This window comes from Myotis yumanensis, unplaced genomic scaffold (assembly GCF_028538775.1).
Source record: "Myotis yumanensis isolate MYYU_CA2020_CCGP unplaced genomic scaffold, mMyoYum1.0.hap1 SCAF_1, whole genome shotgun sequence".
NCBI lineage: Eukaryota > Metazoa > Chordata > Mammalia > Chiroptera > Vespertilionidae > Myotis > Myotis yumanensis.
In genome coordinates this window covers 79,238,537-79,254,726 of record NW_027223752.1, presented here as the reverse complement: position 1 = coordinate 79,254,726, position 16,190 = coordinate 79,238,537, and the positions used below count along the sequence as shown (strand labels likewise).

At 39.7% G+C, this 16,190-nt stretch overlaps 1 protein-coding gene across 3 annotated transcripts in view; it reads left to right on the top strand.

Moving 5' to 3' along the window:
- The window catches only part of SLC12A6 (solute carrier family 12 member 6), an 87,038-nt gene continuing 70,848 nt past the window's right edge, over positions 1 to 16,190 (top strand). For 2 of the 3 annotated variants that reach the window (XM_070425643.1, XM_070425633.1), the window contains exon 1: positions 2 to 1,488. In XM_070425643.1, coding sequence (XP_070281744.1) covers positions 1,218 to 1,488 — 271 coding nt within the window. In that variant the 5' untranslated portion in view covers positions 2 to 1,217. Of the gene's footprint in view, positions 1,489 to 16,190 lie in introns of all 3 variants that reach the window. The other variant, XM_070425624.1, reaches the window with a different exon arrangement.

Sequence of the window (16,190 nt, the reverse complement as noted above, 5' to 3'; positions counted from 1 at the left end):
TGCGGCGGCGCTAGCACAGCCCGCCGAACCCGGGGCCGGGAGCGGCGAGGTCACGTAACCGCTGCTCTGGCGTCCGGCCGGCCCCCCTGGCAGCCCGAGCCCGCCTGGGCGCGCTGCGGCTCCGAAACAGTTACCGGCTCGTAAACAACAGCTGCGCGCGCACCCGCATCAGCTGGCGCCGGGATCCCACACCTGCGACCTCCGCGCGTCATCGCCGCCCCCTCCTGCACTGCCAGCCAGGACCAGCCTGCGAGGCTGTCTCCTCTTTTGCTAGGACTCGACCTGCGCCAGGGACCTGGTAGGGGCGAAAGCGTCTCCTGGCGAAGGGTTGGCCTGTCCTGTCACACGCAGGAGAAACCTAGCGAGCGGACCTTGGGCTCGATGGACTAGCAGCGACTGGCCACGACCCTGAGCTGCAGTCCGAGGTGTCCGCTAGCCTCTCTTCCCACATCCCAGGGACCCTTCTGCCAGAAGAGCGGGTGGGCCGCCCCCGCAGACCTCTCAGAGGCAGGAATCCGCTCTGCCCCAGCATCCTCCTCTGCTCACCCTTCTCTCCGCATTCTCCTCCGTCTTCGTGTGGGATATCTTTCCCGTTATGCATGCGCACCTCTCCCACCAGACCCAACTGGATTATCGGCCTCAAAAACCTCGGGTGGCTCGACTGCACACACCTCCTCCCAGCCAGACCTGTGGGGTATTCACCTGATAGACAACAGGTGGCCCGTACCGTTTTTTTCAATCTCTCTGCTGTATCTGCATCATCAGGGCGGACCTGTGTGCACTTGGCTCAACTAAATCCGTGAGACATTTGCCAGATAAAGGACTAAATACCTTGGCCGACACCTGGGGGTCGAAGGAAGCAAGGCTTCACCTGCTTCTCTCAGATCATGGCACTGAGCCCGCGGCCCTGGATCAGGAGACATAGCTAGCTAGCTCTTCATTCTGAAGAAACGAAGTTACACGAGATTGGCATCGTTTTGTCTGTTGTTTTTTCTTAAGTATTTTTCAGCTACTGGTAGTGCACTTTCTAGGACAGTCTGCTTGAATTCTGAGTATAAAGATTCTTATTTGGGGCTCTGTGTGGTGTAAATCAAGGTAATTGGTGTGGTGTTTTTTTTTTAAAGTTATCCTATTTTTGCAATCAAAAGCAGCTAGCGTTGGAGGAAGGATTTTGCGGTTTTTCCTTTGTGCCCTTTTAAAGGAAAAGAAAAAGAAAAATGCATCCTCCAGAAACCACCACCAAGATGGCTTCAGTTCGGTTCATGGTGACACCAACGAAGATTGATGATATTCCAGGTTTGTCAGACACCAGCCCAGACCTCAGCTCCAGATCCAGTTCCCGAGTAAGATTTAGCTCCCGGGAGAGTATGCCTGAAACGAGCCGTAGTGAGCCTATGAGTGAGATGTCTGGAGCCACCACTTCACTGGCAACTTTGGCACAGGATCCAGCCAGTGACCGGACTTCTAACCCCCAGGATGTTACTGAGGGTAAGTGGAAACCCAGATGACAGGATTCTTCCTTCATTGGTTTACTTACCAAGGGTGACTCTTCTGAGAGATCGTTTTTCTGTTATGCACACAGTAATCAGGAACCAAGGTACCTCTTTTGTAGATGCTTTAGGAGCCCTTTGAAATAATGGGTAGCATGGTGGTTCTATGCAGTAGTAATTTGGTATGTGGAAGGTGTGTGGCAAGAAGAAAAGTAATGTATATTTTTGACTTCCTTATTTTTGTCTCCTTAGCATTGAAATGGGTATTTTGGTTAAGGGTGAAGGGCACATAATTTAATAGTTTTTCAGCACAGAGAATCCTAAATTGTGAAATTTAGTGGAGAGCTAGCTTTGGGGCTCTAACTTTTACAGTCTGCTTTTAAGGCCATTTACAAGGAGTAGTTATTGATCATATATTAGTTATTGGCTTTTCTACAAAGACTTGAGATCTTGTATCACAAAATTATTTTTTTTTAAATTATAATTTACAGAAACAGTAGTTCAAGTAGCCAAGCTTACTCAGCCGAGGCTGAGTAGACCTAGTGTGCAATCCTCTTGAATAGATAAATTCTAAAGAGGTTTGTAGGGGCTGATTCCCATGTAATGTTTTCACTTTGAACTTTAAGTGGAATGTATTGAGTATTGAACCTTTGTAGCCAGGAAGTAGCACACAAGCCTCTTCTGACTTAGATTGACCACTAAAGACTTTAAGCTTCCTGAACCAATCAGTTTGTGTTGGCTAGCTTGGACCTTTTCATTGGATTTAGTGAGAGAGGTGATGAAGAGAGAAATGAATGAAAAGATCATAACATTTTTTGAGAACTGCTGTACTGCTTCATATATTTAGTTTTATATTCTTTATATATTTAGTTCTGTATTCTAACTGTAGATATGTTTGGTAGTGAAAATTTCTTGTAAGAATCTTAGACTCTGAAAATGATATTCTACCCAAATTTGAAAACTATGGCTTCAACCACTGACTTTTGAAAGTGAGGCTGACTTACCATTTTCTAGTGTCAGAAAATACTGTTCCTCCTAACCCAAGGGGTGCAGGAAACAGAATAATTTTAGTTCCTTATTTCTGTTTGTATTTTTCAATGTCTGTAGAGAAGGTAGATTTGGTAGTTTATAGTCCTGGAATTCACTTATCTTCAACTAATCATTTATTTAATGGAGATATTACAGGTTGGTTTTTGGACTTAACTATTTTCAACTTGACAAACTGTACACTGTTTACACATTAATGCATTAAAATTACATTATAAAATAAAAAATAATTCCCTTTCTTCCAAATTAACTCTTAAATTATAGTTTTAGTTATTTACATACTGCATTGAGGTTGTAAAAATACCAGATAAAGACTATATCGGTGTTAATTTTTTTATTGCTGTAATTGTCATTAGGCAATTTATAGTTAAATGTTTTTAGACTTGTGGCTTATATGTTATGGAATTGCATTTGTATTTTGTTTTAAAAGTGGGTTTGTTTCTGTAATGTGTTAGCTTTTCAGAACAGGATTCTTGTTCAGGCCAGTATCTTACCTATAAGCATTCTTTACAGTCCAGAATGGTATCATTTTATACTATAAGAGGAAAACTTGGATTTCACCTATGTCTAGGTGAAATCTATGTTGTTTAGGTGGGTACAGAAGTTAAAGCTTGGCTCTATATCTAGCATATTTCTTAATGTTTAAATATTCTCTAGTACCAGATGAAAGGGAAATTAACTGTCCAGTCATTGGATCACACATTCCCCCATATTCTGAGGAAACTAGTTTCCTACTTTCCCAATGACCTACTTTTTCTCTCTTTTTAAAAATTATTCTTATGATGACTATCATCCTTTGATATATTTTTCTCACCATTAGAGGGAACTGGTTAGAAATATAATTATTTCACATTTGGCTTTCTAATCCCTTGTTAGACATAGGTCTTCAAAGAATGTTGTTGTCAAGGAAATCAAGGACATATATAAACTACATTTTTTCTCTGAGTTGGAGTTAGTATAGGAAAACTAATTCTTTTCTACAATTAACTCTATTTTTTATTAATTTCCGAGAGGAAGGGAGCTGGAGAGAGAGATAGAAACATCAATGATGAGAGGAAATCATTGATTGGCTGCTTCCTGCACACCCCCTCATGGGGATGGAGCCCGCGTGTGCCCTTGACGGGAATCGAACCCGGGACCCTTCAGTCCGAAGGCTGGTACTCTATCCACTGAGCCAAACCAGCTAGGGCCAATTAACTCTATTTTTAAGCTCCTAGTGTATTTCAAAATTGTGTTTGCTATTTTAATATTTAGAATTTTGTTATGTATACACACACACATATATTTTTTGCCCTTTCTACACATCCTTCTATGGTTGTAATATTGTTATGATTCTCAATCCTTTCCCCACAATCCTCAGGCCTCCCATGTTTCTTATTGTAGAGAAGCTTGCCACCCTATGTTTGTTTTCTTATTACATATCTTTTACTCACATTACATTGCATAACCAAGGCAGGGGTGACGTATGAAGTTTTAAATACTTAGTTCTGTATTTTAACTTTTTCTACTGCTGGCCTTTTGAAAGTAGGTAATTATCTTTTTTGCTATCAAAGTATTTATTGTTCTCCTTTCATTGTGTCAGGGTTCATTAGAAGTTATGGGACTGTCCTATAAATAAAATCAAGACTCTAAGCACTGTATTTGCTGGTAAATAAAATCAAGACTCTTAGCACTGTATTTGCTTATGCCTAAAGAATGTCTTAAAGATACAGAAGGAACTATTGAGAATGGATATCTCAACAGATGCTAACAGACTGGAGGAATTTGAAAATAGAGTGGAGAGTGGGAATTTTTCTTTCAACAATTTAGAAGGACATGTACAGTTTTTTATATTAAGAGTGTATCACTTTCATAATAAAACTAGAGGCCCAGTGCACTCGGGGTGGGAGGTCCCTCAGCCTGGCCTGTGCCCTCTTGCAGTCTGGGACCCCTCGGGTGATGTCCACCTGCTGGCTTAGGCCCGCTCCCCAGGGGATTGGGCCTAAGCTGGCAGTCAGACATCCCTCTGGCAGCCTGGGAACCCTCAGGGGATGTCCACTTGCCAGTGGGGAGCAGGCCTAAGCTGCAGTCAGACATCCTTAGCGCTGCTGAGGAGGCAGAAGAGGCTCCCACCACCACCGCTGTACTGGCATCCATCAGCCTGGCTTGTGGCTGAGCAGAGCTCCCCCTATGGGAGCACACTGACAACCAGGGGGCAGCTCCTGCATTGAGCATCTGCCCTGTGGTGGTCAGTGTGTGTCATAGTGACCAGTCATTCCCAGTCATTCTGCTGTTAGGGTCAGTTTGCATATTACCCTTTTATTATATAGAATAGAGGCCTGGTGCATAGGTGGGGGCCGGCTGGTTTGCCCTGAAGGGTGTCCCGGATAGGGTGGGGGTCCCGCTGGGGTGCCTGGCCAGCCTGAGTGAGGGGCTGATGGGTGTTTGGAGGCTGGTCAAGCCCCCCCCCCCAGTGGGGACCCTCACCCCATGGAGATTTGGCCAGCCTGGGTGAGGGGCTGAGGGCCGTTTTCAGGCTGGCCACACCTCCTTCAGGGTGGCAGTTCCAGTGTTAACATGATATGTTGTGCAGCCTTGGAAGGAGGTTTCTGAAGTGGAGTAGGCTTAAAAGCCAGTTGAGTCAAAGAGCTCCATGTATTCCAACTGAGACTGGCTGTTACCAAGTTTTTATGGAGCAGTGTTAGGTGGTAGAGATGCAAAAATAATTAAGGTAACTCCCTCTTTCAAGAGTCACCCTCTCTGAAACCTTTTCAGATTCATTCCCATACCCAGATAGAATAGAACTAATCTATTTCTCTAAGTTCCTATATCCCTCATACATATTATTATTATATAGCAACACCTATTTCACTTAATTTTGTTTTGTTTACATGTTATCTTTCTCAGTTAGGCTGATGGTTCTCTTAAGGACAGAGACAAAAGTTGTTTTGGTGTCTTCAGCACCTAGAATAATGGTGATGCCACATAACTCATACTCAATAAATATATACTAAGTTGAAGATATAGAGTTAAAAAAAGGGATGCATTTTACTGTTTTCTGTGGTGTTATGTATATTTGAAAACATCTATAATAAAAACTTTAAAAATATTGAGCTGCAATTAGGTGCTTTAATAGAAAAAGCTCTCTTTTATAGGAGATTGTCATAGAATGCTCTAGATAATTTGATTAAATGCCAGTGATTGGTAAAGTGGTACTTCAACTTCTTCTCTTTTATCTTGAGTGGTCTCTTCTTTGTCCTCACTAATTCTTCCTACCAAGGGCTTCATTCTTTTCCTCTCAGTGGCATGTTCTTAATTCCATATTCTCATAAGCTTTGTTTTGATATTACCTGTACTGGAATAGAAAAGAAGGAAGAAGACACTCTTGGGGACCTGGGGATCTCATAAAAGTCATGCTTTCCCATTTTAATTAAGGCTGTTAGAAAAAGGGGAATGTTTCGAATGCTGACTTTTAAGGCAATTTTTAATGACTTATGAGGATGACATTATGCTGTAAACTTTTGGATAGTGGACTCTGTTTGCCTAATAAATACTTGTGGACTAGCAAGACCCTCGTGCAAATTCTAAAAAGCACCCCTTCCAAACTTCATTGGAGAAGGGCAAATTGGATTTCAGCCCACAGCCTGCAGCCCCCTATACTTTTGGCCTGTCACAATCTGCACAGCTGCACGTGGTGGCCTTGTTGACTCAGAATAATGTAAATTATATATGTTTTAAGTTCTTGGTGATGTGTTTTATAACAGTAGGTATGAAAGTTTGGAGAGCTATATTGTAGGAATTATGAAATCATTTTATTTTGTGAATGGGTAAAACAAATGCAATATTTTAATAAAGTGTTATAAGTAAACTAGAGGCCCAATGCACGAAGATTCGTGCAAGAATGGGTCTTCCTTCCCCTGGCTGCGGCACCGCCTTCGCTCCAGCCGGAGCCACCTTTCTGTCTTTATTCCAGCCCAGAGCTGCCTTTCCACTTCCCCACGCTGCCCAGAGACCCAGAGCGGCTAGGGCAGTGTAGAATGCCTGCATCGCATCCCGCCCCACATCCCGGCCCCTTGGCGCCTGCGCTTTCAAATTAACCCGCCATATTGGTTGGGTTAATTTGCATACTCACTCCTGATTGGCTGGTGGGCATTGCGAGGGTATGGTCAATTTGTATCTTTCTATTTTATTAGTGTAGATAGAAAAAACAAGATATTTTCATTAAAACCCTTGGATTCATGCTGCTCTATTTTTTAGAATCCCAGAAATTAAATATGAAGATATGAACACAGAACTTCAGAACACACAATACATACACAGCACTTTGCTTTAACTGTGGAAGTTCAGTAGTTGATTAATAGGAAATATTACAATATTTGCTCAGTTCTACAATGTTCATTTGTCATATTTTAAACATTTATAATATTCAGATACATTTTACTTTTGAAGGATTTTAAACCACCATTAAATCATTGGAGGAATTTAGAGTTAACAAAATTTCCCAATCAAGACAATATTGTATGTAAGTTAATCTGAGAGGCTGTGCAAAACCTTTGGCTGTCTTAACTGAAAAAATGTAAGGGCTTAAGCTTTTAATTTTTTTTTCATTCTAAAATGGATTTTTTTGTAGTTGAAAAGTACAGATATGGGGGGAAAAAAGCCTATGTTAAGTTATAAGGAAATGACAAGTATGTTTATGTCTTAGTTATAACTTTGGGTTGCTGTTTTTTCTTTTTAAAATTTTCTGTTATTTTAGCTCAGAGCTCAGTTTCAGTCTCTGGTTTCCTTGCTAAATTAATCAATGTCACCTTCTGCTTTGCATTTTTATTACTGCATTGCTAAGCCTTATTACATTTTTAATGGCCTTGAGAAATTCGTGCAAGATACTCACTTGATAGCATTCCTCTTTTTACAGTTGGAGCCATTTGGTAGGTAGTTTTAATTTTCAGGAAAGTGGCACCTGAATTTCCTTCATTTTACCGGCTGAGTCTGCTTTTACTTTGGGGTTAGGCTATTCATTGTTTATATTGCTAGTTTTAAAAAAGAAAACACTAATAGTTAAACATTCTTGTATACATGTGTACATTTTCATTTTGCAAATCTATGAGAAATTGAATTCAACTGAAATTTATCTCTATTCTATTTTGAGAATATTAGCCCCTAGCTTTTAAAAAATATCCAGAAATAATACTTCTTTCCAAAGCTGGTTAATTTACATCCTAAAATGCATGTAAAAATTATGTTTTGTTGATTTATTTTTTCTAGTTTAGCAGTATGCTAGTCCCAAAAATAATTTAATAACTAGTAGGAAATAGAAAGCATTCTTTCCTGACTATCAGATGAATTATTTCCTTTCCTAAAAATCATCAGTTTTGATTTTTTTTTTTTCATTAAAAAAAAAAAAAGTAATTTTCTTCTGAGGTAAGATGGGATTTCTTATCCAGGAGAAAACTGAAGCTGATATGGTTAAATAAGAAAAATGTGTGTGATTCTGATACCATTGTTCTTGTCATTACACTTTCTCTACTATACTAACAATGGTTGGCTCTGTGAAATATTTATTAGGCTTCAGTTGTACATTACAGAAGAGGAAGCATAAAAGAAATGCAATTTTCATGTTTTGTGTACATTTTTGCAATTACTTTGTCTGGCATTGGGGGCATTAAAGGAAATAGTGGGGGGCAGTTAATAAAATGACGTTTCCCAAATAACTTAAGGTTCTACATTCCTAAAAGAAAATCTGTTCAAACAATGTGTACTTTACTATGTTGTGTTTTGTTTTGTTTTTAGCACAAATGATGTGCAAATACCGGGGCAGTGTAGTAGTGCTGAATTACCTGAACAGTTATTGATTTAGTTAGTTGCATTAGTCCGTCTGTCCTAAAATTAATGAATATTTGTATTTTGGCTCAAATACAAATCCATTTTAAAATGTTTTGTTGCAGGGGAGGGAGGAAGTAATAACTTATAAAGACACTCTTTCTATGAGATGAAAATTAACCAGGACATTTTGTTTTGAATTGTGTTTTCATTTCCTCTTTTGAAAATATGTTCTAAGTTTCGACAATATGTTGCTTAATATCTGTTTTTATTTTGTATACTCTGTTTATAGTGTTGACTAGAAGCTCATCTAGCAAGTATTTCACAATAAAAGAATGATATGTCACACATCAGAAATGAAATAACTGCCAGTGCTATCTCTTTGGTTGGTGTTTCTTGGGTCCCATCATACCTGGACTATAATGACATTGGACTAATGAAAGAGATGGGCAGCCGTATATAGGGACTAACAATATTGTAAAGAAAAAAAAAAAAGCAACAGTGGAAACTGAGGGCTCAGAGTACTCAGATACTTTTGATAATGCCTTCTTCGTATTTGGGTCAGCAGCCAAAATGACTGACTTAGCTATCAAATTAAAGTAGCTATCCATCAACTATCCTAATGCATTCTTTTCTCTAGTGAAGACTCACAAGTTTAGGTCCCTGAAGAAGTAACTGGGTAAGGTGATAGTATGTTGTGCTCTGAAGGTTCTTTCTATGCTTATAACGTATTTGTATGTATAGTCCTGGTTTTGTATTGCCTTTTAGTATATCCCTTAATTGGATAATGAGATCTCGAGTTCCTTGAGAGTAGGAATAGAGTCTTGTTTGTCCTTTGCATTCCTCTTTCCTGGCACATAGTGGACACTCAGATATATTGAAGAATGCATGATTTCTTCAACCTCAATAAAGCAGAAGTTTAATTTGGAGAACTCTTTGTCTTCCTTCTCTACAATATTATGAATCCATCAGAAAAGAATGTGTTTTTTCTATAAACAGTATTATCTTGCAGGTGTTAGCCCTCAAATGCATTATGCAAAATTCATCACTGATGTCATTTTATAAAAATCAATTTTCATAGGCAGTCTTATGTAATTTTGAAATGTAGAAGGTGTTTATTTTATTTTATTTTTTTTAAAGGAAAATGTACTTCTTTTTTAAATGTGTTTTTATTGACTTTAGAGAATAGAAGGGAGAGGAAGAGAGAGATAGAAGCATCAATGATGGGAGAGAATCACTGATCAGCTGCCTCTTGCACACCCCTTACTTGGGATCGAGCCCGCAACTCCAGGCATGTGCCCTGACTGACCAGGAATTGAACTATGACCTCCTGGTTCATGGGTCAATGCTCAACCATTGAGCACATCGGTGGGGCGAGATGTAGAAGTTTTAAGTCCTTGCTATCCATGGTAGTTGATCCTCACCAAAATAATTAATTCTTTCTATAATTGTCTACATAGTAAGGTAAAATTTAGAATTTGTCACCATTTTGATATTTTAAACTGATATTTACTGTTGCAGTATCTGAGGGAGAAGGGTTTGCTGAATATGGTAAATAAGGAAAATGTATTCTAAAGAATGAGAGCCAGTATACTTTTCTGGCTCCAGTTATAGCTCTAAATTTAAATAATGAACTTCTCATTCTATTTTCGCTAAAATGTTTACAAGATTCTCTAACACAGGCCTATTCAGAGTGTAGTATGCAGACAGTGCTGGTCCATGAGCTGTTTATTACCTGTCTGTAAGGCCATGAACTTAGAAATTGAGAGTTCATAAGGAACTTGTATAGTAGTTTGATAGAATAATTTTATGTCTTTTGAACTTAATAAAAATTGAAACTTAAGTTTTGTGTATTTTTATTTCATTTTCTAGTAGTTTTCACTTTTATTCTTTTACAGAATTTTTAGCACACAATGAATATAGTTCTTCACCAGAGATAATCTGCAAAACACTATTCTCAAGAAATGGTTCATAGCCTTTTATATGTTTGCCTAACCTGAATGATACCACATTCAAGGGGATGTGAGGTAGTTTTTGCCTACTAGTGGCCCTTTGAAGCATGAGTTATCTGAATGTGGTGGGGCAGTGGCTTAGTCTTTCATGCAAGTCTGATATTTTTCTTAAGAATCTCTACTCTAGCACATATTATCTCTTTCCTCTCTCCATATAACTCCATATCTGAAGTTAGATATTTTAAAGAAATTCAGCCCTAACCGGTTTGGCTCAGTGGATAGAGCGTCGGCCTGCGGACTGAAGGGTCCCAGGTTCGATTCCGATCAACGGCCTGTACCTTGGTTGCGGGCACTTCCCCAGTGGGAGGTGTGCAGGAAGCAGCTGATCGATGTTTCTCTCTCATCGATGTTTCTAACTCTCTATCCCTCTCTCCTCCTCTCTGTAAAATATCAATAAAATATATTTTTTTTAAAAAAGAAATTCAGATCTTTTACCTCTCAAACACATTTCTCTAAATAGGATGAATTACTAGATTGACTAGTGTACCAGTGCATGGATTCATGCACATTGAAAGGAAATTAATTAGAAGAAATATTTTAATGTCGTTGTTCGCCCTTTATAATAGAAGTGTCAACCAAGTTCACAATCTACAATGACAGATCGAAACACACACATGTGATTGGCGCCAGCGAGAGCTTTATATGTATGACTCATGCGTGAGTCAACTTAGCCTTTTATATATATAGAATAAACTTGCTTAATTAGACCTGCCTTCTGATTTAGCTAAATTTTTTCCAGCCCGGTGAAGCACCCCAACTTCTTTTTCAGGTAGTTGTCAGCAACACAGCAGTAAATATCAACATGAAGCAGGTTAGTATTGTAGATCACACAGGGAGAACAAAGGGTAAAATATTTCACTGCAACAGTTTGACTACATTGTGTGCAGTGAGAAAACGAAGTCATTTTCAAGTTCCACCATTTCTTACTTCTTTTCAGTTGGGTCAAATTTCTAAACTTTCTAAATCTGTTTTCTGTCTAATGAAAAGAAAATAGGATTCTATTGAGTCTCCTATCTACCTAATGCAGGACTTCTGTGAGGATCAAATGAGATGAGGCATGTGAGAGCGCTTCACAAATATCTGGTTAAACCAGTGATGGCGAACCTATAACACACGTGTCAGAGGCAACATGCAAACCCTTTTTTTTTGGTTGATTTTTCTTTGTTAAATGGCATTTAAATATATAAAATAAATATCAAAAATATAAGTCTTTGCTTTACTGTGGTTGCAAATATCAAAAAATTTCTATATGTGACACGGCACCAGAGTTAAGTTAGGGTTTTTCAAAATGCTGACACGCTGAGCTCAAAAGGTTCGCCATCACTGGGTTAAACTGTGAAATGTTTGTACCTGGCTATAAAAGCAAGTTTTGTTCCTGGGCTGAAGAAACTCCAAGGAGGCTAGTCACTAGGGAGAGGAAGCTGGGCATTGCTATGTGATGTCATTACCCGGGGCCCACAGTGACCGTTTCTGGGCTGGGCTGTGGACCACATTTTGCGCCATGGGGTCTTGGCAGCATTGGCTGCAATTTGGTGGGGTGTCACTCTGGGGTGATGGCAGGGCCTGTGTCTCACTTGGGGGAAGCTGAGTATTGGTTTGTCAGCGCCAGGTCTGTGGTGCTGTTTATTTTTAAATGGCCAGTGCGTACCATGGCAGCTCCTGCATTGAGCGTCTGCCCCCTGGTGGTCAGTGCGTGTCATAGATACTGGTTGGACAGACACTTAGCCTTTTATATATATAGATGGGCAGTGCGCGTCATGGCAGCTCCTGCGTTGAGTGTCTGACCCCTGGTGGTCAGTGCGTGTCAGCTTCCTGTCAGACGGACACTTAGCCTTTTATATATATAGACTAGAGGCCTGATGCATGAAGATTCGTGCAAGAATAGGCCTTCCTTCCCCTGGCTGCTGGCACCACCTTTGCTCCGGCCTGGAGCCGCCTTTCCACCTTCCCACGCTGCCTAGAGGCCAGGAGCAGCTGGGGTGGTGTGGAACGCCTGCGTTGTCATGGTGACAACGCAAGCATCCCGCCCTGCCCCCGGCCACTCGGTGCCTGTGTATGCAAACTAACCCGCCATCTTTGTTGGGTTAATTTGCATACGCACTCCTGATTGGCTGGTGGGTGTTGCGAAGGTATGGTCAATTTGCATATTTCTCTTTTATTAGTGTAGATTGTTATAAAGATTTATAGAATAAAGAGTATGAAAAATTTACAAACGAGTATAAAACATTAACTTTGTAGCTCAGAGTTCTTCATAAATTTACCTTGAGCAAGAAAATTATTTTGTGTAGTGAAAGGATTTTTAAAAATCTATTAACCACCATTATGTGCAAAGCCTTGTACTAGCTGCTGATGGGGAATAAGAATAGGGCACAAGTTGTGCAGTTAAAGGTTTAATTACAATCTCATTTGTAAAATATGTAAAAAAAAAGTATAATATAGTTAGTTTCTACTCATATTTATTTAGTTGCTAGCTAGTGGTTGCAACGATTTAATAACAATGCCACCCTAAATATTTTGAAATAATATTAGAACCAACTGCTTGGAAATAAATTCCACTTTCTTTACTATTTCTTGTAAAAACACCATTTCTAATAAACCAAACACTGTAAGCACAAAACTATTAATATTAACTGGTTACAATTTTAAAGGGTAAGTGTGTCTAGATGTCAATAGTGGATAAAACTCTCAGAATGGTATCTTCAAACTATAGGAGCTTAGGAGAGATTCATAAGATTTGAATCTGTTTCTATATCAAATCCATTGTTCTTTGCTCAGCACTCCCATTGAACTTGTGTGTGTGTGTGTGTGTGTATGTGTGTGCGTGCGCGCGCATGTGTCTTAAGGTATTTGCATAAGACAGTTGTCATATGAGGTGTGTGAGAGATGGAGAGAGAAGTCTGTGAAACGGTGTGGACAGATAAGATGAATCAAGTCTACCTTGTGTGTGCTCATGAAATCTAGTCTGTTCTATTTTATACATCTCCAGCTTTTTATTAGCATGCTGGTACCTTTGATCAAGCTTTAATTGCATTTTTTATTAAAAAAAAAAAGAATGTTACTGAACATGTTACTAAAATCTCAACATCATATCTACAAGATGCTCTCAAGAATGAACAGAATGACATTTGGTAAAATTCCTGCATTCAAAATGTATGTGGCTTTTTAATTCTAGGGATTTGGGTTACTGCTCACTTATTATAGTTTTCTTGCATCACAGATCCATTTTTAGCATGAATTACTAGATTCTTTTTTAGAATCATTTCAGCAATAAGATTGCGTGGTTCTAACTTATTTGTATATCTTTTGTACAATACAGTTCCCAGAGGAAATACATGATTTGCTCTAAAATCTATTGATTTTTCATAATATAGTATAATAATGTATTATAATCTGATAGAAAATCCTTTTTTGAAAATCAATGTCCATTGACTTTCCATTAATTGTTTTAATCTTTTCACTAAATCTAACTTGTCTTTGTTTATTTAATAGATGGGTTGAATAAAACAAAGTGCTGGTTATCCTAAGTTGTTAGCTGTGACTAAAAATAATTAGGTAGTGTAGTATAGTAAATTGTACTTTGAAAATATTACCCAAATAGACCCATTCTGCTAAAAAAAAAAAAATGGGCTTTTAATATTAAAACTATTAATATTAACTGGTTACAATTTTAAAGGGTAAGTGTGTCTAGATGTCAATAGTGGATAAAACTCTCAGAATGGTATCTTCAAACTATAGGAGCAGACATAGTCACAAAAAAGTGTTTTACTGAAAGTAATTAGTAAAATAAGTATAATGTGTATAATATTTGGCCTAATGTATAATGGAGTAATCCTATCCTATATAATAAAAGCCTGATATGCTAAGTATCTGGTTGTCCCGTCATCCATTCAACCAATCAAAGCATAATATGCTAATGATATGCTAAGGCCGCTCAACCACTCGCTATGACTTGCACTGACCACTAGGGGGCAGACAGTTGACCAGTCGACCAGTCGCTATGATGTGCACTGACCACCAGGGGGCAGACACTCTGACCTGTAGGTTGGTTTGCTGCTGGGGTCCAGCCGATTGGGACAGAGTGAGACGGGCTGGACATGCCCTGGAGCCCTCATGTGGTCCCTCCCTGGCTAGCCAACCTCCACCGTCCTTCCCTGGCCCCGATGGTGCACCAGTGGGATCCCTCAACCTGGCCTGTGCCCACTCACAATCCAGGACCCCTCGGGGGATGTTGGAGAGCCAGTTTCGGCCTGATCCCATAGACTAGGCCAAGGGACCCCACTGGTGCACAAATTCATGCACCGGGTCTCTAGTTCTATATAATAAAAGGCTAATATGCAAAGAGACCGAACGGTGGAACAGCCGAACAACTGGTCGCTATGACTTGTGCTGACCACCAGGGGGTGTGCACGGAACATGGTGGGCATCTGCAGTAGGTGGCAGAATGCAGAACATGGTGGGTGTTGGGTGCGGCGGGATGGTGGAGCAGGTGAGTGGGGGTGCCAGATCAAGGCGGGGTGCCAGTCACTGTCATCAGAGCGAGCCTCTCTAGTAGTTACTGAAAATTCTTTGCTCCCGTGCACAATGGTCCCGCCCGGTGCTCACGCCCAGTGCTCGCACCCACTGCTGGCGACGGCCCTGCTTGCACCTGCTGCTGGTGCTGGCCCCAATTGCTCTGCATTGTCAGCGGGTGTGAGCGGGGCTGGCACTGTCAGCTCATGGGAGCGGCAGTGGTGAGAACGGGGCTGTCAGCAGACTGGACCAGGGGTCGTGGCAGGAGGGGCTGGGCCCTGGGTGCAGAGGATGGGCTGAGACTTGCCCCGGTGCCCACTGCAGCCTTGCAGCCCACAGTTCCATTCAAGGTGCATGAATTTGTGTACTGGGCCCCTAGTGCTATTATAAAGGCCTTTTACCCTAGTCTGGCTTATATCATACTACTTAAAAATAAATACCACATATTTTTTTAAATGTAAATATTTAAAACCTGTTTGGTGACTCTAATTTCTAACAACATTCAATACCCTAAAATCAAAGTACTGTAAAAGCGTTTATGTAACTGCCTAAACCTTATATGAAACAGAATTTGAGCCATAAGTGATGTGCTTTTATACTTAGATGCTAAGGCTTTTTAGATTTTAATTGACAGATACTTGGGCTGTTTCCTGTTGGGCTGTTACAAATAAAACTGCTGTAAACATTTGTTCAAAAATTTTTAAATGAACATATGTTTTTATTTCTCTTGGGTAAATAAATACCTAGAAGAGAAATTGCTGGGTCATAGGGTTGATGTACATCTAAATTTATTGAAAACTGCCAGACTTTTTCCCAAAGTGGTTGTACCATTTTACATTGCCACCAACATTTGCTCTACATCCTTGCAGCAGTTTCAATTGTGATTTTAATGTGCATTTCCCTAATGGCCAATAGTGTTGGGCACTTTTTCAAGTGTTTATTAGCCATTTGTGTAACTTCTTTTATGACTTGAATGTTTAAATCCTTTGCCCATTTTGTGTTGATTTGTCTTATTACTGAATTGTAAGGCATTTCTGTATGTTCTAGATACAAGCCCTTTGTATATTTCCTCCCAGTCTGTGACTTATCTATTCATTTACATAATGGTGTCAGTTCATTGTATCTTTTTCAACATTTTATTATGAAAGCTTTCAAATATACAGAAAGTTTAAAGACTTTTATAGTAAATACCCACACACCCACCACTCAGCATCTGTCATTAACATTTTATTATACTTGTCCTATCACATGTCTTTCCATCTTCTTCTTTGTGCAATTCAAGGTAAATTGCAGGCATTAGTTAACTTCTCTCAAATACTTCAAAATGCATATT